The sequence below is a fragment of the Hyaena hyaena genome, unplaced genomic scaffold (genome assembly GCF_003009895.1).
Source record: "Hyaena hyaena isolate Hyena2069 unplaced genomic scaffold, ASM300989v1 scaffold_7, whole genome shotgun sequence".
In the NCBI taxonomy this organism is placed as follows: Eukaryota; Metazoa; Chordata; class Mammalia; order Carnivora; family Hyaenidae; genus Hyaena; species Hyaena hyaena.
Window position 1 is genome coordinate 7548565 of NW_024080639.1, and position 27943 is coordinate 7576507.

General features: G+C 35.6%; 1 protein-coding gene across 1 annotated transcript in view; it reads left to right on the forward strand.

Annotated features, from left to right (window-relative positions):
* ITFG1 (integrin alpha FG-GAP repeat containing 1) overlaps positions 1-27943 on the forward strand; it is a 288485-nt gene that overhangs the window by 84355 nt on the left and 176187 nt on the right. The window contains exon 8 of the mRNA XM_039241589.1: positions 14226-14307. Coding sequence (XP_039097520.1) covers positions 14226-14307 — 82 coding nt within the window. The remainder of the gene's footprint in view (positions 1-14225; positions 14308-27943) is intronic.

Sequence of the window (27943 nt, forward strand, 5' to 3'; positions counted from 1 at the left end):
AATCTCCCACTGCTGAGGTATATTTGTTTTCTAGGTGGCCTTGAAAACAATACCTAAAGTAAATCTTGAGGTATTAGAAATGAGAAAATCATTTTGATTAATCTGTATCCATCTGGAGAATAAAAAGCCTCATTACACATAAATATAAGGTGTAATAAAATTATGAAGTACTTTTAACTGTTTGATATCCTCTCAGCCAAGGCTGATTTTCTTTTGCCCTAGGTTAGATTTTTTTTTTTTAATTTAAGTGTAGTTAACATTATTGTTAAGTTCATTTCAGGTATACAATATAGCGATTCAGCAACTCTATACACTTCAAAGTGATTATCAGGATAATTATACTTTTAACCCCTTTATCTATATCAGCCATCCCCTCACCCACCTCCTCTCTGGCAAATACTAATTTCTTCTTTATATTTAAGAGGCTGTTTTTTAATCTCATTTTCTTTATGTGTTTCTTTGTTTCTTAAATTCCACATACAAGTAAAACTCATATGATGTTTATCTTTCTCTGACTAACGTATTTTAGCAGTATACCCTCCATATTATTGCAAATGGCAAGGTCTCATTTATATTTATAGATGAGTAATAGTCCATTGCATAATATAACCCATCTTCTTTATCTGTTTGTGAATGGATACTTGGGTTGCTTCCATATCTTGGCTATTGTAAATACTGATGCAGTAAACATAGGGGTGCATATATCTTTTCAAATTAGTACTTTTGTTTTCTTTGGGTTGATACCCAGAGTAGAATCATTGGATCATATAGTAATGCTATTTTTAATTTTTTGAAGAACTTCCATGCTGTTTTCCACAGAAGCTGCATCTGTTTGCATTACAATCAACACACAGAGGATTCCTTTATTTTCACATCCTTGCCAACACTTGTTATTCCTTATGTTTTTTATTTTAACCATTTGGCAGGTGTAAAATGGTATCTAATGGTCATTTTAATTTCCATGATGATTAGTGATGTTGAACATCTTTTAAGTGTGTGTTGGCCATATATGTCTTCTTTGGAAAAATGTCCAGTCAGTTCCTCTGCCCATTTTTAAGTTAAATTAGTTGGTTTTAAGATGTTGAATTATATGTTATTTATATATTTTGGATATTAACCCCATTTTGGATATCATTTCCTGTTATATCCCGTTGGATAACTTCTCCCATTCAGTAGGTTGCCTTTTTGATTTGATGATAGTTTCTTTTAATGTGCAAAGGCTTTTGATTTTTGTTATATAGTCTCAATAGTTTAATTTTGCTTTTGTCTCTCTTGCTTGAGGAGAGATAGCTAGAAAAATGTTGCTATAGCCAATGTCAAAGCAGTTACCGCATGTTTTCTTCCAAAGAATTTTATGGTTTCAGATCTCACATTTAGGTCTTTAATCTATTTTAAATTTAATTTTTCTGTATGGTGTAAGAAGATGGTCATTTTTACCCTTTTACATATAGCTGTCCAGTTTACACAGTACCATTTGTTGAAGAGACTTTTCTTTTGTCCATTATGTATTCTTGCCTCCTTTGTCAGAGATTACTTGAATATATAAATGTGGGTTTATATCTGGACTGTATTCTATTCCAGTGATCTGTGTGTTTATTTTTGTGCCACCGTCATACTGCTTTGATTACTATAGCTTTGTATTCTATTCTTGAAATCTGCGTTTATGATGTCTCTAGGTTTCTACTTCTTTCTCAAGATTGCTTTGGCTATTTAGGATCTTTTTTTGGTTCCATACAAATTTTAAGATGCTTTGTTCTAGTTCTGTAATAAATGTTAGTTGTATTTTGATAGGGATTGCATTAAATCTGTAGATTTCTTTGATAGGAATTGCATGAAATTTGTAGATTGTATAATGGACATTATAACAGTGGTGGGTCTTCCCATCCACAAGCATGGAATACCTTTCCATTTGTGTCATCATCCATTTCTTTCATCAGATTTGTATAATATTTGGAGTACAAGTCATTCACCTTCTTGGTTATGTATATTTCTAAGTATTTTATTATCTTCAGTGCAGTTATAAATGAGATTGTTTTCTTCTCCTGCTGTTACTTCATTATTAGGGTATAGAAATGCAACAGATATCTGTGTATTAATTTTATATCCAGTGAATTTACTGAATTCATTTATAAGTTCTAATAGATTTTTGGTACTTTTTTAGTAGCTTTTTTTTCCTATACATAGAATCATATCACCTGCAAATAGTGAAAATTATACTTCTTAACAATTTGAATGCCTTGGATGTCTTAATCCTGTGGCTAGTATTTCCAGTACTTTGTTGAATAAAAGTGGTGAGTGGATATCCTTGTCTTGTTCCTGATCTCACAGAAAAGCTCAGCATTTCATCATTGCATATGATATTAGCCGTGAGTTTTTCATATATGGCTGGTATTTTGTTGAGGTATGTTTCCTCTAAAACTACTTTGTTGAGAGTTTTTATCTTGCATAGATGTTGTATATTCTCAAATGCTTCTTCTGTATTTGCTGATATGATCACATGGTTTTTATCCTTTCTCTTGTTAATGTGACATATTACATTGACTGCTTTGCAAATAATTGAACCATGCTTGCATCCCTGGAATAAATCCTCTTAATCATGCTGAATGATTTTATATGTATTGTTATTTTTGGTTTGCTAATATTTTGTTGAGGACTTTTCCATCTATATTCATCAGACTTACTGTCCTATAATTTTCATTTTTTTGTAGTGTCATTTTTGGTTTTGGTATCAAGAGTAATGCTGGCCTCATTGAATGATTTGGATGGATGGCTTTCCTTCCGCATCTGTTTTTTGGAATAGTTTGAGAAAATTAGGTATAACTCTTCTTTAAATGTTTGGTAGAATTTATCTGTGAAGCCATCTGGTTCTGGACTTTTGTTTGTTGGGAGTTTTTTGAATATTGATTCCGTTTCACTGCTAGTAATGAGTATGGTCAAATTTTCTACTTCTTCTTGATTCAGTTTTAGGAAGTTATAGTTTCTAGGGATTTATCCATTTCTTCTAGGTTGTCCAATTTGCTGACATATAATTTTTTACATACTATTCTCTTGTAATTCTTTGTATTTCTGTGATGTCACTTTTTATTTCTCCTCTTTCATTTCTTTGTATTACTTATTTAAATTTTAGTTAATATACATTGCAATATTGATTTCAGGAGTAGAACTCAGTGATTCATCACTTATATACTACACCCAGTGGTCATCACAAGTGCCCTCCTTTTCATGCCCATCACCCATATAGCCCACCCTCCCACCCACAGCCCTTCCTCAACCCTCAGATTGTTCCCTGTCATTTCATGTGGTTTGTTTCCCTCTCTCCTCTTTTTTCCCCCTTCCCCATGTGTTCACCTGTTTTGTTTCTTAAATTCCCCATATGAGTGAAATCATATGGTATTTGTCTTTCTCTGATTAACTTATTATACTTAGCATTTTACTCTCTAGCTCCATCCATGTTGTTGAAAGATTTCATTCTTTTTGATGGTTGAGTTATATTCCACTCTGTGTGTGTGTGTGTACACACACACACACACACACACACACACTACATCCTCTGTATCCATTCATCAGTCGATGGTCATTTGAGCTCTCTCCATCATTTGTCTGTTGTTGATACTGCTGCTGTAAAAACATTGGGGTGCATGTACCCCTTCAAATCTGTATTTTTGTATCCTTTGGGTAAATACCTAATAGTACACTTCCTGGATCATAGAGGGTAGTTCTAATTTTAATTTTCTGAGGAACCTCCATACTGTTTTCCAGAGCAGCTGCACCAGTTTGCATTCCCAACAGTGCAAGAGGGTTCCCCTTTCTCTGCATCCTTGCCAACACTTGTTGTCTCTTGTGTTGTTAATTTTAACCATTCTGACAGATGTGAGGTGATAATCTCATCATGGTTTTGATTAGTATTTCCCTGATGATGAGTGATGTTGAGGATCTTTTCATGTGTCAGTTAGCCATCTGGTTGTCTTCTTTGGAAAAATGTCTATTTATGTCTTCTGCCCATTTCTTACCTGAGTTGTTTGGTTTTTGTAGTGTTGAGTTTGGTCATTTCTTTATAGATTTTGAATATAACCCTTCATCACATATGTTGTTTGCAAATATCTCCTATTCCATAGGCTGACTTTTTGTTTTGTTGATTGTTTCCTTTGCTGTGCTTTTTATCTTGATGAAGTCTTAACAGTTCATGTTTTCTTTTGTTTCCCTTTCCTTTAATGACATGTCTAATAAGAAGTTGCTGTGGCTGAAGTCAAAGAGGTTGCTACCTGTGTTCTCCTCTAGAATTTTGATGGTGTTCTATCTCACATTTAGGTCTTTTATCCATTTTGAGTTTATTTTTGTGGATGGTTTAAGAAAGTGGTCCAGTTTACCTCTTTTGCATGTCACCATCCACTCCTCTTTCATTTCTGATTTTGTGAGTCCCCCCTCTCTCTCTCCCTCTCCCTCTCTCTGTCTCCTTGGTTTTGTTTTTTTGATGAGTCTGGCTAAGGATTTATCAATATTTATTGATCTTTTTAATAGACCAGCTTCTGGTTTCATTGATCTGTTCTATTGTTTTTTAATCTCTATTTCATTTATTTCTGCTCTAATCTTATTATTTCATTCCTTCCACTGGTTTGGAACATTGTTATTATTTTCTAGCTCCTTTAGGTGAAAGGTTAGGTTGCTTATTTGAGATTTTTCTTGTTTCTAGATGTGTCTGTTGGTATAAACTTCCCACGTAGAACCGCTTTTTTCTACATCCCCAACATTTGGATCATTGTGTTTTCATGGTCATTTGTGTGAATGTATTTTTTTATTTTTCTCTTTGATTTCTTACTTGACCCATTCATCGTTTAGTATTATATCACTTAGCTTCCATGTTTTTGTGTCCTTTCCAGATTCTTTCTTGTGATTTATTTCCAGTTTCATGCTGTTGTGGTCAGAAAAGATACATGATATGCTTTCAGTCTATTTGAATTTATTGAGACCCATTATGTGATCTAATCTGGAGAATGTTCCATGTGCACTTGAAAAGAATGAGTTTTCCATTGCTTTAGAGTCATCCAATATGTCATTCAAAGCTATTGCTTCTTTGTTGATTTTTGTCTGGATGATCTATCCATTGATATAAGTGGGAGTTCCCTATTATTGTATTCCTGTTGATTTTTCCTTTATGCCTGTAAGTAGTTGCTTTGTGTATTTAGATGCCTCCATATTGGGTGTATAAATATTTACAATTAGTTATATCATACCCTTGGATCGTTGGCTTTATCATTATGTAGTGTCCTTCTTTGTCTCGTTGCAGTTTTTATGTTTTTGGTGTTATTTTTAAGTTTATTTATTTATTTTGAGAGAGAATTAGAGACAATCTCAAGCAGGCTTCCATGCTGCCAATGCAGAGCCCGATGCAGGGCTCAAACCCACGAAAGTGCAAGATCATGGGCTGAACCTTAACCAAGAGTCAGATGCTTAACCAACTCAACCACCCAGGCACCCCTACAGTCTTTTTTTAAATGTCTCTTTCTTTGATATAAGTTTTGCTATCCCAGCTTTCTTTTCACTTATATTTGCATGATAAATGTTTTTCCTCCCTTCACTTTCAATCTGCATGTTTTTAGGTCTGAAATGAGTCTTCTGTAGGCAATAGATAGCTGCATCTTGCCTTTCTATGCATTCTGTCACCCTGTGTCTTTTAGTTGCAGTATTTAGTCAGTCCGTTTACACCCAGTGTAATTATTGGTAGGTATGTACTTACTGTCAATTTGTTATTTGTTTTATGCTTATTTTTGTAGTTCTTCTCTGTTCCTTTCTTCTATTGTTGTCTTTTCTGGTGGTTTGATGGATTTCCTTAGTGATACGCTTGGATTACTTATTCTTTATTTTTTGTGTATCTATTATAATTTTTTGATTATGTGGTTACCAGGTTTATATATAACATCTTATGCAAACAGTAGTATGTATTGAATTGATAGTCACTTAAGTTTAAACCATTCTAAAAGTACTAAATTTTTACTCCCCTCCCCCCTGCTGTTTTATGTACATCATACGTTTCATCCTCTTTTAAAAAGATTTTTAATGTTTATTTTTTTTGAAAGAGAGACAGAGTGTGAGCTGGGGAGGGGCAGAGAGAGAGGGAGACACAGAATCTGAAGCAAGCCCCAGGCTCAGAACTGTCAGCCCAGAGCCTGACATGGGGCTTGAACTCACAAACAGTGAGATCATGACCTGAGCTGAAGTTGGACACTCAACTGACTAAGCCACCCAGGTGCCCCATCATCCTTTTATTTTATGAGTCCCTTGACTGGTTTTTACAGATATAATTGATTTTACTGTTTTTTTCTTTAACCTTTGTACTGATTTTATAAGTGATTAATCTGCTTTTCTTATGTTTGTATTTACATGTGAAATTTTTTCCGTTCATAATTTTCTTACTCATATTTATTATCGCCTTTTCTCTCCACTCATAGAATTCCCTTTAACATTTCTTGAAAGGCTCAGTTAGTGGTGATGGACCCCTTTACCTTTTGTGTGTCTAGGAAACATTTTATCTCTCCTTCTCTTCTGAATGTTAACCTTGATGGGTAGAAATTATGGGTTGTAGGTTTTTCCTTTTAGTATTTTGAATATATCATTCCATTCCCTTTCGGCCTGCAAACTTTCTGCAGACAGGTCAGCTTACAGCCTTGTGTGGTTTTCCTTGAATGTAACTGTTTTCTCTCATTGCTTTTAAAATTCTATCTTTATCAGTACTTTTTGCCATTTTAATCATTATGTGTCTTAGTATGAACCTTCTTGGGTTGATTTTGTTGGGGGCTCTCTTTGCCTCCTGGATCTGGATGTCTGTTTTCTTCCACAACTTAGGGATGTTTTTAGCTATTATTTTTTCATATAAATTTTCTGCCCCTTTGTCTCTTCTCCATCTGGGATCCCTATAATGCAAATATTATTACACTTGATGATGTCACTGACTTCCATAAGTCTATTCTTATTTTTTATTTTTCTTTTTTCTCTTTTCTGTTCAGCTTGGTTGCTTTCCATTACTCTGTCTTCTAGGTCGCTAATCTGTTCTCTCCCTCCTCTGATCTTCTATCAATTCCCTCTAGTGCTTTTTAAGTTTTCGTTATTAAGTTCTTCTTCTTTAATCAGTTCTTTTTTATATTTTCTATGTCTTTTTGAATGCCTCACTGAGACTCTACACTCTTTTCTCAAGTCCAGTATCTTTATGACCATTACTTTGAATTTTTGATGAGGCATATTGTCTATCTCCATTTCCTTTAGCTCTTTTGCTTTTATTTCTTTCACTTGAGAAATACTCCTCTGTTTCTTCATTTTGTCTGACTCTCTGTTACATATTAGGGAAGTCGGGTATGTCTCCTGATCTTGAAAATCATGATAGCCTTCGGAATTAAACCTAGTAACGCAATGTATTAGGAGAAAAGTCTTCAGGAAGAGACCAGGTATTTATTTGATCTCTTTTATTATTGTTTTCTTTAAAGAAGTTGATAAAATGGTGATGGGAAGTAGAGGCTAAGAATTGTTCTTGCTGTAAAACAGCTGGGTCAGTAAGGTACCCATATTAACAAATAATAAGTCACTGGTACAATCAAGGGAAATGTGGACTCAATATTAATTAAGTAGTTTAAATAAAGTAGGTTTTTTAAATGGAGGATTATTTTCAGTTAGAGATTGGGCAAACAATTTGTGGTATACACTAATTGACCAAAAACGAAAACAAAACAAAACAAAAAATCCCTACAAATCTGTAAAACCATATTAGGTAGTAGAGCTAGAGCTTCAGCACATCTCATTAGAATGTCAGTTGTGTATTCTGTCTCATGCAGGTGCTCTGGGAGGCACAGAAATGAATTGAGCTTATAGGTCAATAGGAGTAATTTGTGAATATGGGCAGCTCTGGCTGGTATAATGAGATATACAAATCTCATGCTATAATTAGCTCAAAGACAAAGCAGTTGCTTCCATTTGGTCCACCAAGGATCATCAGGGAAGACTTCAGAAAGATGTGGTATTTGAAATATCCTGTACAAATGAGTAGGACATTAGTGGTTGGAAGCGAGAGAAAGAAAGGGATGGGGGAGTAAGTACACAGGAAACCCAGGACATATTCAGAGAGTAGGACATGGCTGGTTTCGGCCAGAGAATGAAAAAATGCAGGAAAGTAAGATAAGAATTGGTTTAGACAAGATCAGCAGAAGCTTTGACTTCTAAACTAAGTAATTTGATCTTTTAAATATTTATTGAGAAGCGTTTAAACCTTTTAGGACTGAAGGTGAGTTGAACAGAGCTCTCATTGTTGCCCATTTTGCTACTGCATATCAGATAAGTTTGCATGGAAAATCTGGAGGCAAGGAGATAACTTAGGTGGAATTTACTATCCTGAGAAAGAGGTGAATGATTAAAGGAGTAAAGAATTAGGATAAATATGAGAAGGCATAATGACCATTAATGCAAAGGTAATTTGTGTTTTATACTAGTGTCCAGTTAGAGAAAAGAAAAATGAAATATATAATTTGAGGCGGGGAAAAAATTATTTCGGATAAGAGACATATCAAGGAGGCAATTAGAAATGTAGCACTGGAGCTCAAGGAAGAGACTAGGTAAATGCCACAAAGGGGAAGACTAAGAACAAGAATGGCAAAGCTAGACTCCTGGGTAATACCTACCACCCTTTATCTCAGAAACTTACAGTCTTGGCACTGTTACCATTTGGGGCCAGATCATTTTTTTTTAAATAGTTTATTGTCAAGTTGGTTTCCATGTAACACCCAGTGCTCATCCCCACAAGTGCCCTCCGCCATGCCCATCACCCCCCTCTCCCTCCCCCCCCATCAGTCCTCAGTTTGTTCTCAACATTCAAGAGTCTCTCATGGTTTGCCTCCCTCCTTCTCCCCCAGTATTTTCCCCCTTTTTCTCCCCCATGGTCCTCCATTAAGTTCCTCCTATTCCTCCTAGATGTGCAAACATATAGTATCTGTCGTTCTCTGCCTGACTTATTTCGCTCAGCAAAATACCCTCAATGTCCATTCATGTTGCTACACATGGCCAGATTGCATTCTTTCTCATTGCCATGTAGTATTCCATTGCATAGATAAACCACATCTTCTTGATCCATTCGTCCGTTGATGGACACTTAGGCTCTTTCCATGTTTTGGCTATTGTTGAGAGTGCTGCTAGGAACATTGGGGTACATGTGCCCCTATGCATCAGCACTCCTGTATCCCTTGGGTAAATTCCTAGGTCTGCTATTGCTGGGTCATAGGGGAGTTCTATTGTTAAGTTTTTGAGGAACCTCCACACTGATTTCCAGAGGGGCTGCACCAGTTTACATTCCCACCAACAGTGTAGGAGGGTGCCCATTTCTCCACATCCTCGCCAACATCTAGAGTCCTGATTTGCTCATTTTAGCCACTCTGGGGCCAGATATTTCTTTATCATAGAGTTCTGTCTTATACATTGTAGGTTATTTATCAGTATACTCTGACTTCTACTCACTTAGATGTTAGTAGCTAACCCCAGTTTTGACAGTAAAAAGATGTCCAGACATTGCCCAGTGTCCCTGGAGCACAAAATCACCCCCAGTTGAGAATCATTCCTTTATATGAATAAAGATGTAAACACAAAATAGTCAACAGATATTGCTTCTTGGTCATTTTCTCAAACATTTTAAATATAACAATTTTAACATTAACTATTAAAACATACAGGCCAAAGGATGGGTAGCCATCTACAAAAAAGATACTTGTTACAATATTGCACCTGTGGTTGGAATTTAAGCAGAAACTGGCAAGTAGTTTCCTCTGTCAGTGGCAGGGGGTTAGCTGCTTCAACGCCAGATGGTAGTTTTTGTAGCAGGAATAGTGGTATTACTCTTAGTGTTCCTAGTAGTGATAATAGCTAATGTTAACTAAATCCAACTGTGTGCGTATATTTTGCTAAGCACTTTATATGAACTATCACTAATCTTCACAAAAACTTTGTAAAATACATTTTTCAAGGGGCGCCTGGGTGGCTTAGTCGGTTAAGCATCCGACTTCGGCTCAGGTCATGATCTCATGGTTCGAGGGTTCAAGCCCCGCATCGCTGTCTGTGCTGACAGCTAGCTCAGAGCCTGGAGGCTGTTTCGGATTCAGTGTCTCCCTCTCTCTCTGACCCTCCTCTGCTCATGCTCGCTCACTCTCTCTCTCTCAGAAATAAATAAATAAATAAATAAATAAATAAATAAATAAATAAATAAATAAAAACATTTAAAAATTTTTAGGGAAAAAAAAAAAGACCTGACGAGTAAGTAGGGATCAGAAGGGTGAAAGAGGAGGAAGGGGATTCCAGGTAGAGGAAAGCCCACACACAAAGGCTTGGAAATGAAATAGGAAAAGGAGTTTGATATAGTTGGGGAACTGTACACACATCACTGTGTCTGTCAAGTCTTGCTGTGGTAAAGTAAAGAGAAGCCCGACCTAAAAAAAAGAGCCTGCCTGGTGTGGCACGGTGAACACTGGACCTTATGCTAAGGGCATAGGGAGCTTTTTGAGGATTTTAGTTTTATTTATTTTATTTTATAAAATTTATTTTATTTATTGAAGGAATTCAGAGATATTTTGTGTAGAAGTAGCACTACACAGTGGAGAATGGTTTGGAGAGGCACAAGAACAGAGCTGGAAGACCAGTACTCACTCTTTCAGTGGGTATCTACTCAAAAGGACAGTTTAAAGAAATATGAAGGGGGGCTCCTGGGTGGCTCAGTCGGTTACGCATCCGACTTCGGCTCAGGTCATGATCTCGTGGTTCGTGGGTTCAAGCCCTGCGTCGGGCTCTGTGCTGACAGCTCAGAGCCTGGAGCCTGTTTCAGATTCTGTATCTCTTTCTCTCTCTGACCCTCCCCTGCTCACACTGTTTCTCTCTCTCTCTCAGAAATAAATAAAACAATAAAAAATTTTTAATACTTTTTTCAAGATAAGTAAACAGATGCTTTTACATTAGAGCTGACTTATTTGGACCTGAAAGCTAGCAAACAGTGGAACTAGAAGTTCAACTAGGAAGTCTATTTCTAAAATTTCTACCCTTAAGTCATTAATTGTAGTCAGAAGGAAAGGCGAAAGACAGCTGCAGCAGAACCCCTAATGATTCAGCTCAACTTCAAATTGTAGGCATACAGTGAAGGCCAGTGAGAACAGCATGGTAAAGAATGGGACAGAGTACAGTGCATTAGTGTCAAATAGCAGTCCACGAAAAAGGTAGCTATTAAGCATAAGACTGCCATTATAAAAATACCATGTAAGTTTCTGATAACTTTACATTTTGTAGAATACTTTCTAATCTATCATTGCACTGATCCTCTATAGAACCCTTAAGTAGACAGTATATTTACTCCTTCTAAAGTCTTAGAACTGAGACCCAGACCACGAAGTGGTTGTTCCGAAGTTATACAACTTACCAATGAAAGGAGAACTAGAACCCCTGTCATCTAACTCTACATCTAGTGACCTTTCCACTAGACTATTCTGCTCGCTCAGCATGACAGTCTTGATGACATGCTGATATTTTCTATGTTAGATAAGTATAAAGCAATTTCATGTTTGAAAGTATGTATGGTCATACTCACTTTAAAATGTACTTTCTAATAAGAGTAATAACATGTTGATGAAGTTTATAGAATCATATTTATCAAATATTAAATATGTAAATGACACTAATCTGAATGGAGATTGAGCTAGTTTTTTATTACCAGTTAGGTCAATGAACTAGTAATGATAATAAAGAGATGTTAAATTTGATAAATATTATCTTCCTCCAATTATGTCATGTATGTAATGTAATCTGCATGCTCTTACTGTAGTAGGATGTTATGTTCTCTTTCTCCAGTGATTGAAAGGAACTATTGCTTTTTTTTTTTTTATTGAGGTTAATACGGCATCTTAGACATAGGAGGTACTCAGTGTTTCTTTTTTTTTTTTTTAATTTTTTTTTTCTTTATTTCTAGGAGAGAGAAAGAGAGAGAGAGAGAGAGAGAGAGAGACAGCATGAGCAGGGGAGGGTCAGAGAGGGGGAGTCACAGACTGAAACAGGCTCCAGGCTCCGAGCTGGCAGTCAGCACAGAGCCCGACGTGGGGCCAGAACCCACGAACTGCGAGATCATGACCTAAGTGAAAGTCGGACGCTTAACCGACTAAGCCACCCAGGCGCCTCAGTACTCAGTGTTTCTTGATGGAGATGCACCATGAGGTTATATCCAGAAAAATTTCTAGGTATATTTACTAAGTTTAACAGAACTTCACTGGAGTAATTTTTGTTCAGTTGAATCAGTATAATGAGTTGACATTCTGCTTTATGTCACATGAAGCTGATGTATTTTAAAAGAGATTTTCCATTTATTCTAGAACCATTATGTCCACTCTGTACCCAATACTATGATCTTTCTAAAATGCAAAAACACTTGAAATTTCAGTCAGAAATTTGGCAACCTTGATATACCTCTGATACAATTTCAGGTACTCCATAGGACTGGAGGGGATTCATAAGTTTAAGACACTATGTGAATAAGATTTCTATAGAAACACCATTCAAAAAGTATATCAGATACTTTAGTAATCATAGAGGAAACATGTTTCTGCATGGAGACAACAGTGTTAAAATGTTTGGAAATGTTTGATTTGTAACAAGACATATCTTACCCACTTACTCATGTTTCTCAAGCACTTGGTCTTCATATTTTCAGTGCAGCAGTGCCTTTCTCTAAAATAGCAGAAGTGACTTCTTAAAAAATTAACTTGCAAATCTGTAGTATCCTTAAAATAAAAATAATTTTTTAAAATGTTTTATTTATTTCTGAGAGAAAGACTGTGTGAGCAGAGGAGGATCAGAGAGAAAGGGAGACACCTAATCTGAAACAGGCTCCAGGCTCTAAGCTAGTTGTCAGCACAGAGCCTGATGCGGGGCTCAAACCCATGAACCGTGAGACTGACCTGAGCCAAAGTCTGACACCTAACTGACTGAGCCACCCAGACACTCCCAAAATTTTAATTTTAAAATATTTTTAACATATAGGTATCTATATAAAGTATGTAGTAATCAAAGTCAGTATGTCAAATAGTGAATAAAATGTCAGTGATAAAAAGAACACTTGGCGGGGGGCACCTGGGTGTGATAAAAAGAACACTCTGGGGGCGCCTGTGTGGCTCAGTCGGTTAAGCATCTGACTTTGGCTCAGGTCAGTCTCACGGTTCATGGGTTTGAGCCCCGTGTCACTCTCTGTGCTGACAGCTAGCTCAGAGCCTGGAGCCTGCTTCAGATTCTGTGTCTCCCTCTTTCTTTGACCCTCCCCTGCTCACGCTGTCTTTCTCTCACAAATAAATAAAACATTTTAAAAAACTTAAAAACAATGCTCTGTATCAAACTAAGTGCTCCAAATTCAGTGTTTTGGTTGATTTTTCTGGTGTTATAATCTAAAATTGTAGAAAGGGAGAACAGTGCACCTGGGTGCCCAACTCTTGATTTTGGCTCAGGTCAAATCCCAGGATTATGGATTCCAGCTCCATGTTGGGCTCCTCAGTGATCATAAAGTCTGCTTAAGATTCCCTCTCTCTCTTTCTCTCTCTCTCTCTCTCCCCCTCTCTCCCTCCCTCTCCCCCCTTGTCTCCCCCTTGTCTCCCCCTCATCTCCCCCTCTCCCCCTCTGCCTCTCCTCTCCCCTGCTTCTGCTCTATGAATGAATGAATAAATGAATAAAATTATAGAAAGGAAAGTTACTCCATTTTGGAAAGAGTAACTAAATAAAGGAACTCTAATGGGTTTCTCTCTTGTTTAGCTTAGCCTCCTCCCCTTAGCACCTACCAGTTGTTGTAATTCTTTGCTCCCCTTTCATAATGATACACAGACTTGAGTTGTTAGAGTTGTTAATGAATTATTTAAGGATCAGTGGAATTCCCATCTCATTTGAATCTTTTTTTTTTTTTTTTTGAGAGAAAGAGACATGTACACAAGCCAGGGAGAGGGGCATGGGTTGGGGAAGAGATTGAGAGGGAGATGGAGAGGGAGAGGGAGAACCTTTTATCAACTCACAACAGTTTCTTTTTTTTTATGGTAGAAGTAGAACAGGAAAGTGGGATAATTTTTGTGTAGTACGACAAAAGCCTTAAATTATTTATTTCCTTGCTTCAGCTAAAATGCTCTGTTTTACACTTGACAGATGAATGAATTATAATAGTCTAATCCAAAATTTTCTGCCCTTAACAGGATGGAAATTTCTCTATCAGCACTGTATTTGAAAAACCTCAAAATATGGTGGTGGTTGGACAATCGGCATTTGCAGACTTTGGTAAGATTCTTTTCATCTTTCAAATTCTACCCGTTTCTCTAACCTCGTCATATTAATTTCCCATACCTGAATATAATTTTATTGTCTTCAGAACTATTAAAGATTTAAAAGGTGCCTTTTCTAGTATTATACATGGTATGTGGTCAATCCTTAATACAAGAAGGGGCCATTTTTGACATTTATGTTGAAAGTATAATTTGAACTCCTGTTTGCAGGAGTAACATGCAAAACAAGGAAGTCTATTGAGGCTTTTCTAGAGAATGTCAAATAATGATTATCTTGAAGTCTTCATATATATCTAGATTATGGAACAACAAAAAAAATTGGAGTTAATCTGACCTCTTGAAACTTGAATACTAAAAACCAGTTTTATTTACATCATAATTCCAAAGAAGAGTAATATCTATTGTGAATTTGCCAGATGAGGACACATGAATCTTTGTTTTCCTTGAGATTCTACACTGTAAATCAAGTTCATTTTGATTTACAAAACATGTATGGCTCTTTCATCATTTATCAGTTATTATTTAAAAGGATTTTAGTATTAGTTGGGAAAGTAGTCTAGATGACCACCACCTAGGAGTTTAAAGCCCACTCCCCTCCTTTTCCTTCATTCTGCCAATAAACACCTCAACTTGTTCCTCAGAATCCAGGTGACATGTCACCATGTCCAGAAGCCTCAGTTTCCTCATTTGTCAATTTTCCATGACAATCATATCCACCTCACAAGACTATAGTGAAGAACACAATGTGAATAAAGTGCATTGTCAGGCACATAGTAACATCACAAGAAATTACTGTATAACATGAATCTTTTCATTGGACTTACCTGGTTTTTTCTTGTCATTACTGCTCTTTGCTCAGTTGACTAAATCAGCTCACTGTTTGGTGTCATAGATATGATTCCCAAGGCAGCTATAACAAGTTTAATAGTGTTAGTTGAGGGACACCTGGGTGGCTTAGTTGGTTAAGCATTGGACTCTTGATTTTGGGTCAGGTCATGATACCGTGGTTTGTGAGATTCTGTGACAGGGCAGAGCCTGCTTGGGATTCTCTCTCTTCTCTCTCTGCCCCTTTGTACATGTGTGCGTTCTCTCTCTCTCTCTCTCAAAACTAAATATAAACTTAAAAAAATAGTGTTATTTGATGGAAATATCAACATACATCTCTCTGTTGTACTGTATTTTAGTTTTTTGTTGCATGTTACTTTGGTTTTGAACTCATTCCTGGTGCCTGATTTATATATCGTCTTTTAATAAGCAAATATTCAAGTTATAGAATACATGAAATTTTTTTTAATTTACTGACTGACTTGATAAGCTGGATTGATGACAAATCCTTTTGCAAATCTCTCTCTAGAAAATAAAGATTTATATGCATTATATAATTTTCAGATGGCACGCATACCTCCCTTAACTCTGGGTAAGAACCTCCAAATTGAAGTTATTTGTTTAATGATTGTGTGTTTTATATAAGTGCCTTGATTTTAACAAAATTATTAATAGCTTTACTTAAAATTTATTTAAATTTGGCTAACCATAAACATAGACTTTTATGTTGGTATTTTTTTTAATGTATAGAATATAGTCCATTAAGAAACGTAACTATATTTTCCCACTATTTTTTATAACTTTAGGTAGTATGTCAGTAAACACTTTTAATATATCAATAAACTTAAGTAAATATCCAGAATATATTTTTAAAAATCCATGTATTTTTAGTTGGGTATTATTAAAAACCAAGACTGCTAATGAGTCTTAAAAGCAGATGGCATTGAATAAGGTTATGAATATTAATATGTACAAAATATACATTTTCTAAACATTAGAATACACCTGTGAATTGCATCCTACCCCCTCCCCCACTCTCTTAGAACCAAGTCAAGAGAAGTTTGACTGACAGCCAGGAAATCAGCATGATTTCAGAAATTCACCATTTACCAAATTGGTTTAAAAAATAGCTTGAATAAATGATAGAGCTCACAGGAGGAATCCTATACGAGAAAGGAGGGTTTGAATGGCTTACAGTTCACTTAAGTTGTCTAGGAACAGAACTTTTTACAGCTATGATGTTTTTATTTGCTAACAAAAAATATTTTGTTGAAAATTTTAAAAATCTACTTTAAACTTAGGCTATTCTGGTATAGAATAAGGGTAGGGTGATTTGAAATCACACAAATCAAGAGCCTTTACCAAAAAATCAACAGAATAATTTTTCAAACTAATTATGTTATTTATTTACTTTATAAGACAGATACTGACCCAGGAATTAGCTAAATAAAACACCATGGAGTATTATGCAGCTGATGAAAATGATGGTTATAATGATTCTTTTCAAAGAAAAGAGCAGAACATTGTTACACAATATAATCATCTAAAAGAAACCAGACTAGAAAATATATTTCAAACTGATAGTAATGGTTGTAGGTAATAGGTTATCTTATTCCCTGTTTTTCTTATTTTCTATTATGTAATTAGATTGATTCATTTAATATATGAATTTAATAATGAAAAAGTAAATTATGGAAGAGTAGTCAGCAATAGCAAGAAAGACACCAAAGAATGTACTTAAAGTGTTAGATATTTTTGTCATAGTCCTTGTAACTAAGTTCATATATAAGTGATCCTATCCTATGAGTTGCATCAAAACTTCTTTAGAGAGGTCATGTCCTTTAACAAGATCTTTAGCTCCTACAAATAAAATACAAAAGTTAGACCTTTGTTATGTTTCAAATATTCTGCTGAATGCCATGTAAGAAGGCAGAGATTTTTATGATAAGGTCCTTGCCTTTAAGAAATTTATAGTCTTGCGGTGCCTGGTTGGCTCAGTCAATTAAGCATCCAGCTTTGGCTCAGGTCATGATCTTATGGCTCGTGAGTTCAAGCCCCATGTCAGGCTCTGTGCTGACAGCTCAGCCTGGAAACTGCATCAGATTTTATGTCTCCCTCTCTTTTTGCCCCTCCCTCACTCCTCTTCTGTCTCTCAGAAATTAAGAAGAAAAAAGAAACTTGTGGTTTTGGGGTACCTGGGTGGCTCAGTCGGTTGGGTGTCTAGTTCTTGGTTTCGGCTTAGGTCATGATCTCATGGGTTCGTGGAATTGAGCCCTACGTGGGGTTCTGCGCTGGCATTGTGGAGACTGCTTCCAATTCTCTCCCTCACTCATGCATGCATTACTTGCGTGCTCTGTCTCTAAATAAATAAACTTTTAAAAAAAAAAGTAATTTATAGTCTAATTTGGAAAACAAAAGACAAATTTGAAAAAGCACAGGAATAAAGAAACAACTACCATAATGTAAGAGACACCAGACTATTTCACTGTTAATTACAGAATTAATGTTATAAACAAGATGTAAAGTCTTACGCCAAATTGAATCACTTTAGGATAAGAAAGGGTAGGAAGTTTCATGGAAGAGGTGAGATTTTGAACTGGACTTTGAAACAACTCTGGTGTTTGGCTAAAAATCTGTACAGTTACTAACTAACCCCAGGGTGCGACTAGAGAATAAACAAACCACTGAGACTTGAATAGAGTTTCCGTAAAAATGTAAAAACACTAAAATGGACTGGGAACACATTTAATTACCAAATGAGTAGCAAATGAACAAATGTTAATTTTATTTGGTGAAAGCAATGGGAAGTAGTAAAACAGTTTTGGACATCTCTGTGTTAATACCTTTTTAAATTAACTTCAGAAACTAAAGTTAAAGTCTTCTGGTCTTGTAGGACATGCAGAAAGTATTGCTCCTTGGACATAGAATAGGAATTCAGGGGGAAATTACTAGAATTTCTAAGATCCCTGAGATTTTTATATCAAAAGAGGGGCAAATTTAAAGTTTAAAATACTGGATTTTCTAGGGATAGAAACCAGTCAGGAGACAGGTCAAGGCATGCACTTAACTACATCAATTAATGGAGGAACAAGTGTAGAAACGTTGTAAAAAATCGGTAATGTTAGCGATTGATTTGACTCTAGAGAATTAAAAAAAAAAAAAAAAAAGCCTCTGAATGACTAAAGGAATTATTTTCTAGACCATCCTTCATAGAGATATGTAGTTAGGAGAGAGGGCTGGTTTGAATACCTAGAGATACTTTAGAGCCATCACATTTTGTTTTCCTTTTTTTTCTTTAAACTTTTTTTTTAATGTTTTATTTATTTCTAGGAGAGAGAGAGAGAGAGAGACAGCGTGAGCAGGGGAGGGTCAGAGAGAGAGGGAGTCACAGACTGAAACAGGCTCCAGGCTCTGAGCTGGCAGTCAGCACAGAGCCCGACGCGGGGCTCAAACCCACGAACCGCGAGATCATGACCTAAGCGAAAGTCGGACGCTTAACCGACTAAGCCACCCAGGTGCCCCTTGTTTTCCAAATTAGACTATAAATTACTTTTTTAACTTTTTTATTAATTATACTAATAAGACAACAAAGCTGGAACATTTAGGAATCCTAGTTTCAGGAATAAAGCAAGGCAAGTTTAAGTCCTCTAAGAGCTAAGAAGTCAAGACCTGAAGAGAGTATAAATAGCTTTACAGAGGAATAAGGGGAGAAAAAAACAAGGTCTGCAAGGTGGTCAGAAACCATTGACGATATTATGACCAAGAAAAGGCCTTTATGCTGCAGGTTACAAAGGTATTGACCCAAAGTATTGTCTGCAGAACTCTTTAGCAATCTCTGAGCCTTAGAAATCAGCTCATAAATAGTGGCTGCTATTGGTTGGTGTCAGATGAGGTACTTGGGAAATCTGCAACCCATAGATGCCTCTACTAATTAAGCAGTCATCTTCTAGAAAACATGTTTTATATCTTATCCTATTGTGTAACACTTTTAAACTATATCTTAAAGTTTGGGTCGGAATATTATATTCTAGAATTTCTATAAAGAAGATGGTATCTCATTATTAAATTACATAGGACAAAAAAGTCAAGAAAAATAAGATACATTTTTTCTATCAAATAGAATTACATAAACCAGACTTAGAGAAAAGATTAATTTTGTATACAATGCCAGCGGTAGTAAAAATCAATAAAAAGCTACAAAACTAAAGGGAAAATAGAAAGCTTAATAGGGCACCTGGGTGGCTCAGGCAGTTGAGTGTCCAGCTTCAGCTCACGTCATGATCTCATAGTTCTTGGGTTTGAGCCCCACTTCACACTTTGCACTGGCAACATGGAGCCTGCATTGAATTCTCTGTGTCATTCTTTCTGTCTCTACACTTCTCACGCTCTCTCTCAAAAATAAACAAACATTAAAAATATATTTTTAAAAGATATTTTAAAAAAGAAAGCTTCATAGGATGTTAGTATTTTCTATAGACTGAATCATTTTAAATCTCATAATAAATAAATTTATATATCCAAATATGCTAACATATATATCAGATCATCATAAGGAGGTCACATTTTATTCTTTAAGCAAATGGAAGATATCTAGCATGTTGGTGAAGCCTGGAAATTGTCAATCTGGTCATCTAAATATTTTATAAGAAATAAGAGGGCTAATGAAACTAGAAAACTTGGTCACCCTTGAACATTATCAACATATTTCAAGATATCAAACCCTTTAATCATTGTGATGGTTTAGACCAAATATTCAGTTGAGTATCCCCATTGCCTAGTCCAGTAAATAATAATAATCTTAAAATTAAGGAGAAAAAGAGGGAAACCTCAAAATCAAATTATTCTATGAAGTCTATATGTTGCTTGGTAAAAATTAGGATTTAATTCCAAATTAACCATGGTAGAACTGAATACTTAGTTCAAAGTAACATGACAGTTATATTTTCTTGTTTTACAGTTAGGTATATTCAATAACAAATCTGCCAAATTAAAATTGTTTCTTGTTACTGCTTGATCTGGTAATAAAAGTAAATCCGATGAGCCATGTATAGAAATTTAAATTTATTATTTAGCCTGAATGCTAATGGAGAGCCAAATGTTCATATATTCTTTACAGAAGAACTTTGAAAATCAAATATCTTCAGATAGACAGATGATCATATCATAAAAGAGGTTGTATAGGGGAAAGTTCTAGGTGTTACGTTTTCTGGGCCTTTTATTCCAAAGACTTAATAGTGGAGTTTGTTTGTTTGTTTGTTTGTTTCATACACTTGGAAATTGGCTGCTCTTTTGTTAAGTAGCTTTGTTTTTTCATCAAAAAGTGACACTGAATTCTAATGGAGAATAATCAATAAAAGAGAAAATGTTTGAGGTTTCAGATACTCTCTCTTAAATGTACTACATAGCACCTTCATCTTCAGTCAGAATTTATTAAGTAGATTCACATACACAATATTTTAATATAGTCAGTATGGACAAATTAGATGTAATTCCTGGATTCAAGTAATTTGTAATATAATACTTGTGGTGTTCCTTTGAATGAATTTATGATACAAACATATCAAATAGTTTATTTTTTTTTAAATTTTTTTTAATGTTTTATTTATTTTTGAGAGAGAGATAAAGACCGCATAAGCAGGGGAGAGTCAGAGAGAGGGAGACACAGAATCTGAAACAGGCTCCAGGCTTTGAGCTAGCCGTCAGCACAAGAGTCCTACGCGGGGCTCAAACCCATGATCTGTGAGATCATAAGTCGGACGCTTAATTGACTGAGTCACCCAGGTACCCCTCAGATAGTTTATTCTATAAAAATTGTATGGTGATCACTTATTTTTCCATTCATATTTCTTCCTATTTTATACCAAAAGATATACAAGATGTTAATGTATTCAAAAAATACTTTTTGAGTGTCTGTTATTTGGACCGCTCTATTCTAGCTGTTTGGCATATACCATAAGTAAAGCACACAAGAATCCTGTTCTTATAAAGTTTAAATTCATTTGAGGGGAGAAAGACAAGAAGAATTCATTAAATTAGTAAGGTATTTTTAGAAAGTGGTAAGAGCTTTGAGGAAATAAGACAAAGTATTGTAATAGGAAGTGAGAGGAGCTATGTTCCATAGCTGATTGGAGATCATATTTGACCCAAGATGAAGTCACATGAGGTTTCAGGAGCGCTTTCCATGTAGAGGTAACACCTAAGCAAACACTGAAGGAACAAAAAGAAGTCTAGCATTCGGCCAGGTTTTTGGGGCCTTGTGGTCCAAGGTAAAGAGTTTGGATTTTATTCTAGATGAAATTGGAAGCTTCAAGGAGACTTGTTAAGAGGATTATGCAGTTAACCAGGCAAAAGATATGATGACTTGGACCTAGAGATAAGAGAAGTGGTCATTTTTAGGAGATATTGGAGACAAAGTTGATGGGACTTACTGAATGATATTGGAGGGAAGGGAGAAAGAAAGGTTTGGACCTTGAACAACTGTCTGGATACTGATACCATTCACCAAGGTAGAAAAGGGGTCAAAAGAGGAAGTTTGGAGTTCTGTTTTGGATATGTTAAGTTTGAGATGTCTCAAACAAGATACTAATGGGAGATACAAGCTCTAGAGAGGCACAGAGTTGGATATCAGTATATCCTTTTTAAAATGCCTTTTAGAAGATGGGGTAGATGACATAGAAGGGGTAAATGAAGGAGTTCCTGCCCAAAGAATCCCACCTTTCTTCCTAATTGTATAAAAATGTAACTGTATTCCAGCCACATTGGCCTCTTTGTGTCCTTGAAACAGTCCAGACATGGTTTCCCCTGAGGGCTTCTGTCCTTGCTCGTTCCTCTCCATAAAGTTTTCTTTCTCTAGGTATTTCTTATGGGTCACTCCCTCACAACCTTCTAGTCTTGCTAAAATATTACCCAATGCAGTGGACCTTCTCTGATCACTCTATTTAAATTCTACCCCCTGCTACCAGCACTCCTGTCTCCTTTCCCTCTTTATTTTTCTCCATAGCACTGATCACTGACATACTGTGCATTTTACTCTTGTACTCACTAGAATATACTACATTGTTGTGTTTTGTTCACTGCTATATTTCATCCCTGGAGCAGTGCCAGTCGCTTTGTAAATTCTCAATGAATAATTTTTAATGAATAATTTAACTAAATGAAAATATATTCTAATTTATTTAACTAATTGGTTTTTAAGAATTGGGCCCAAATTTAGGATATGTGTTAAGTATCTTTTACTATAATCCTACTAAACCAGAACTGCTAAGTGCTTGAATTAAAAAGTGTTCTGAATCTTTAAAGTAGATGGGTGCCGGGGTGCCTGGGTGGCTCAGTTGGTTAAGCATCCAACTCTTGATTTCGGTCATGATCTCACAGTTCGTGGGTTCAAGCCCTGCATTGGGCTCCATGCTGATTCTCTCTCTCTCCCTCTCTCTCTGTCCCCTCTGTTCACTCACTACCTCTCTCTCAAAAATAAATAAGTAAGCTCAAAAAATAAAATAAAATAGATAGGTGCTGATTTCAGTAGGAGATATCCCGAGTCCTTATAAATTTTTATTCTTTGTCCTCATATTTCTGTTTTTCTGATTCCTGAATTCTGACAACATGTATTATCTATAGTATTTATATGATTTAACACTGAAACAAGCTACTGTATTTGCACAGCTTATCACTATTTTTTTTTTTATCTTTCTAGTGCCAGTTTATTCTGACATGATTAAAGTAAAAGCAACCAATTTAAACATTTTTCTCTCTAACCTGCTAGACCTTGGCTCCCCTCCACCTGACCTATCCCTATCCCACCAAAGATAATACTGTTATAAATTTTTGGTAAAACTAAAATATTTTATATGCACACGTTGCCATTTGGAGCCTAAAATGAGTAGATGTTTTTGGAATATTCTAAGTCCAGTTTGTTCCATTTCATGTCACTATGGCGATTACACTGCAATGGTTGCCATAGCAAAAGTGATTACTGTCTGACTTTCTACTTTCTAGCAAAGACTGAAGCATCTATCTTGGTGAGTCACGGATGCCAGATGTGATTCTGATAAAATATTTTGAATGCTTTTTGATTGGAATGCTAATTTATATACAAATCATAAAATTGCTGCTTCAGAGTCCTGATTTTATACACACTCAGCATTTAAAGCAGCGTTAAAGCTGTGCTCATTTCTTTTAAGATATACAAGCATGAGGAAAAACTAGGACCCTAAATCCCTGAAGGCTTTATGTACACGTTTATATATATAATATATCTAGGTAAGAAGGTTTTTTAGTAAAATTATACCTCTGATGACGTTCGGTATGCTCAAAACTATACTGTTTTTTATTTTTTATTAGAATGTATAATTGACCCTTTGAAAATTAAAAATTCTGTAGGATAAATATTTTACATTATTACATTCCTGTTTTGTAATTTAACATGTGATATTCTTACTACTTTATCTGATATAATCCACAATTTAATTGGGACACTTGTCTCTCTAAGCCTGTCCCAATTAGTAGAATGAATTTGATAAATAGAGCAATCAATATAACTGCCCTGTGAACTTCAGCAGGCATTTATCTTTCCCTATTTATTTAATTGCCAGAGTACTAGGAAAGTGATTATTGCAGGATCTGGCCTATTCTTACATTTCTAGTTACATATAGCCTGGTAAAGAGGAAAGAGTGAAATTTATCCCTCTTTGGCATATAACACCTGAGGGGAATTCCCTGCTATCAGAGCAATAAAGAAACCTGAGAATAAATTATGAAGCTTCCAGTGCCACCCCCTTTCTAAATTCACTGTTCCATTTTCAAACAACGTAGGCTTTCATTTCAGACCCATTTTCTTCCATCTACAATGCTTTTTCATTTTGTGTAAATGCCCCATCCATTAATAAGCAAAAGCAAAGATGTACTTCTTCGTTGTAGGTAGGTACTCAGCTCTTCTGTGCTTAACTCTCACTCACTAAAGAGTTGGATGGATGGATGGATAGTTAGGTAGATAGTGGATGAGTAGTAGATGGATAGACAGGTGAAAGTGCCTTTTGCAACCATCCTTTGTCTAGAGCAATTCATTTCCATAGCAGCTCTCACAAAGCAATGCCATTTTCCTCTTCTGTTACACAGTAGCAAGTCTGTTCCTTTTTATTCCCTGTCACATATAAGATGAATGATACTACCTGTATCATGATATTACCTCATATAACTAATGTACTCTTAATTTAATCATAGAAAAGATTCAGATTCTTATTACTTAGTGACATTTAAGGATTTAAGATTTTAGTATTTTCCAAATGTTTGTTTACTTCTTTTAATAATACTTAACAGTACTTATTATCTGGCAGGAACTCTTTTACATTTATCTCAATTAATCCTCCCAGACTTCCAGAGGTATGCAGTATTATTTATCCTCATTATACAAATGTCGTAACAGGGATTCAGAGAAGTTAAAAACTTGCCCAAGGACACAGAGCTGGTAAGTGGCAGGGTTGGGACATCATCCTTGTCTTTGTCTCACAAGATGTGCTCTTAAACACTATACCTCTTCTGCATTACATATTAAAATATGGGACCATCCTTGTTGATGGCCACCAACAATGACCTCCTCATATACATGTTTCAGTTTTATAAAGTTGTACAGTATGTTAATAGTGAGTATCTTCCTTATATGACCATTTTACCTAGTAATTATCCATCTCAAAAATATGTGTATATTAGTGATTCTAACATATATAATGCTTATGGATTTCAGAAAGGAATCAACACAAGAATTGGTGATTTTGATATAAAAACTCACTGTATATTAGTATCACTTGAATTAACAGCTTTTCAGAATATCTCTATCAAGTGTAATAAATTCCTAGTTATTATTAGTGTAAAGCCATTAATTTTCTGAGTACTTGTGGGAGGTCATTTCCTAGAAATAAGCTCCTTGATCTTCCTTTGATTTTGATTGTTCCCCTTACTACAGTTGTTTATAGTTATGAGCCACATGTCCACATTATTTAGTCAGTGTTTGAAACTCTGACTCACTTCTAAATTGTGACTCATCCTTTGAAAGCAGCGCTTCTCTATAGATTTATTCAAATACATTCTTTCTTATATGAACTCTTTATGTTCTCTCCTAGTTCATATTTTTTATTGAGAATGTTTTGCTCATATTATACAAATGATTTACTTTCCTTCTCCTTTGATTTAGTAGTCTTCATTTGAAACATTGGTTATATCTATCAGGTATTAAGGATGTCTGTTAAGTCTACATCTCATATAATCTTTTCAAAGTAAGCTGTCATTTTTTAAAATGTAATTCATTATTTATTTATTTATTTATTTATTTATTTATTTTTATGGATGCAAGTCCCCATTGGTGTATGCTTCTTTTGTTTTTATTGAAGGACGATTGACATACATTATATAAGTTTTAGTCATACAATGTGTTGATTCAAAAATTCTCTGCATTATTGAGTGCTTGCTGTACTTTACTTATTTACATTATAATTGGGGATTTGTACTTCTGAATCCCCTTTATTTCCTCATCCTCCCACTCATCTCCCCTCTGGCAACCAATTTGTTCTTTACATTTATGAGTCTGGGTTTTTCTTTTTTTTTTTTTTAGTAGTTTATTGTCAAGTTGGTTTCCATATAACACCCAATGCTCATCCCCACAAGTACTCTCCTCCATGCCCATCACCCCCTTCCCCCCCTCCCCCCGACCTCCATCCGCCCTCCGTTCTCAGAATTCAAGAGTCTCTCATGGTTTGCTTCCCTCCCTCTCCCCCACTATTTTTCCCCCTTCTTCCCCGCCACGGCCCTTCGTTAAGTTCCTCCTAATCCTTCTATACATGCAAACATATGGTATCTATCCTTCTCTGCCTGACTCATTTCGCTCAGCATAACACCCTCAAGTTCCATCCATGGTGCTACACATGACCAGATTGCATTCTTTCTCATTGCCATGTGGTATTCCATGGTATAGATAAACCGCATCTTCTTGATCCATTCGTCTGTTGATGGACACTTAGGCTCTTTCCATGTTTTGGCTATTGTGGAGAGTGCTGCTAGGAACATTGGGGTCCATGTGCCCCTATGCATCAGCACTCCTGTATCCCTTGAGTAAATTCCTAGCAGTGCTGTTGCTGAGTCACAGGGGAGTTCTATAAGAGTCTGGGTTTTTCTGTTGGTTGGTTTTGTTTTGTAGATTCAACATAAAAGTAAAATCCTACAGTATTTATCTTTTCTTTATCTGATTTTCTTCACTTAACATAGTACCCCCTAAGTACATATATATTTTGTCACAAATGGCAAGATTTCATTCTATTTTATGGATGAATAATACTGCATAGTTTGTGTGTGTATGTACCACATCTCTTTGTCTATTCATCTAACATGGATGCCTGGGTTGCTTCTATATCTTGGCTATTGTAATAATGCTGCAATAAATCTAACGGTGTATATATCCTTTTGAATTAGTGTTTTTGTTTTCTTTGGGTAAATAACCAGTACTGGAATTAATGGATTATATGGTATTTCTGTTTTTAATTTTTTGAGGAACCTCCATACTATTTTCCACATAGTTGTACCATTTTACATTCCCACCAACTGTATGAAGGTTCCTTTTTCTCCACATCCTCCCCAGCATGTGTTTTTTCTTATCTTTTTAGTACTAACCTTTCTGACTGGTATAAGGTGATATCTATTGTGGTTTTGATTTGCCTGATGGTGATGTTGAACATTTTTTCATGATTCTGTTGGGCATCTGGATGTCTTCTTAGGGAAAATGTCCATTCAGGTCCTCTGCCCATTTTTATTTGGATTATTTATTTATATGGTATTGAGTTGTATACATTATTTAGAATTTTGGATATTAATCCCTTATCAAATTTATCATTTATAAGTATCTTCTCCCATTCAATTAATTGCCCTTTTGTTGGGTTGATCATTTCCTTTGTTGTGCAAAAGCTTACTATTTTCCTCTAGTCCCAATAGATTATGTTTGCCTTTGTTTCCCTGCCTGTGGAGACATATCCATAAATATGTCGCTAAAGCCAGTGTCCAAGAGATTGCTGCCTGTGTTTTAGAGATTTATGGTTTCAAGTCACATTTAGGTCTTTCATCCATTTTGAGTTTATTCTTCGTGTGTGTGAATGTTGTAAAAAAGTGGTCCAGTTTCATTTACTTGTATGTAGCTATCAGATTTTCCCAGCACCATTTATTGAAAAGACTGTCTTTATTCCAATGTATATTCTCGCCTCCTTTCTCATAGATTAATTGGCCATGTAAGTGTGGGTTTATTTCTGGGCTCTCTATCCTGTTCCATTGATTCATGTCTATTTTTGTGCCAGTACCATACTGTTTTGATTACTGTAGCCTGTAGTTTATCTTGAAATCTGAGGTTGCGATACCTCCATATTTCTTCTTCTTTCTCAAGATTGCTTTGGCTCTTCGGAGTCTTGTAGTTCTATAAAAATTTTAGGATAGTTTGAGTTCTGTGAAAAATTTCATTTGTATTTTGATGGGGATTGCACTGAATCTATAGGTTAATTTGGGTAGGATTGACATTTTAGTGATACCAGTTCTTCCAATCCATGATATCTTTCCATTTGTTTCTTCCATCTTCAGTTTCTTTCATCAGTGTCCTAGAGCTTTCACAGTATAGGTCTTTCACTTCCTTGGTTGACTTTGATCCTATGTATTTTATTCCTGGCACATTTGTAAATGTAATTGATTTCTTTTTTTTTTTTTTTTTTTTTACAAATAGTTTATTGTCAAATTAGTTTCCACATAACACTCAGTGCTCATCCCCACAAGTGTCCTCCTCC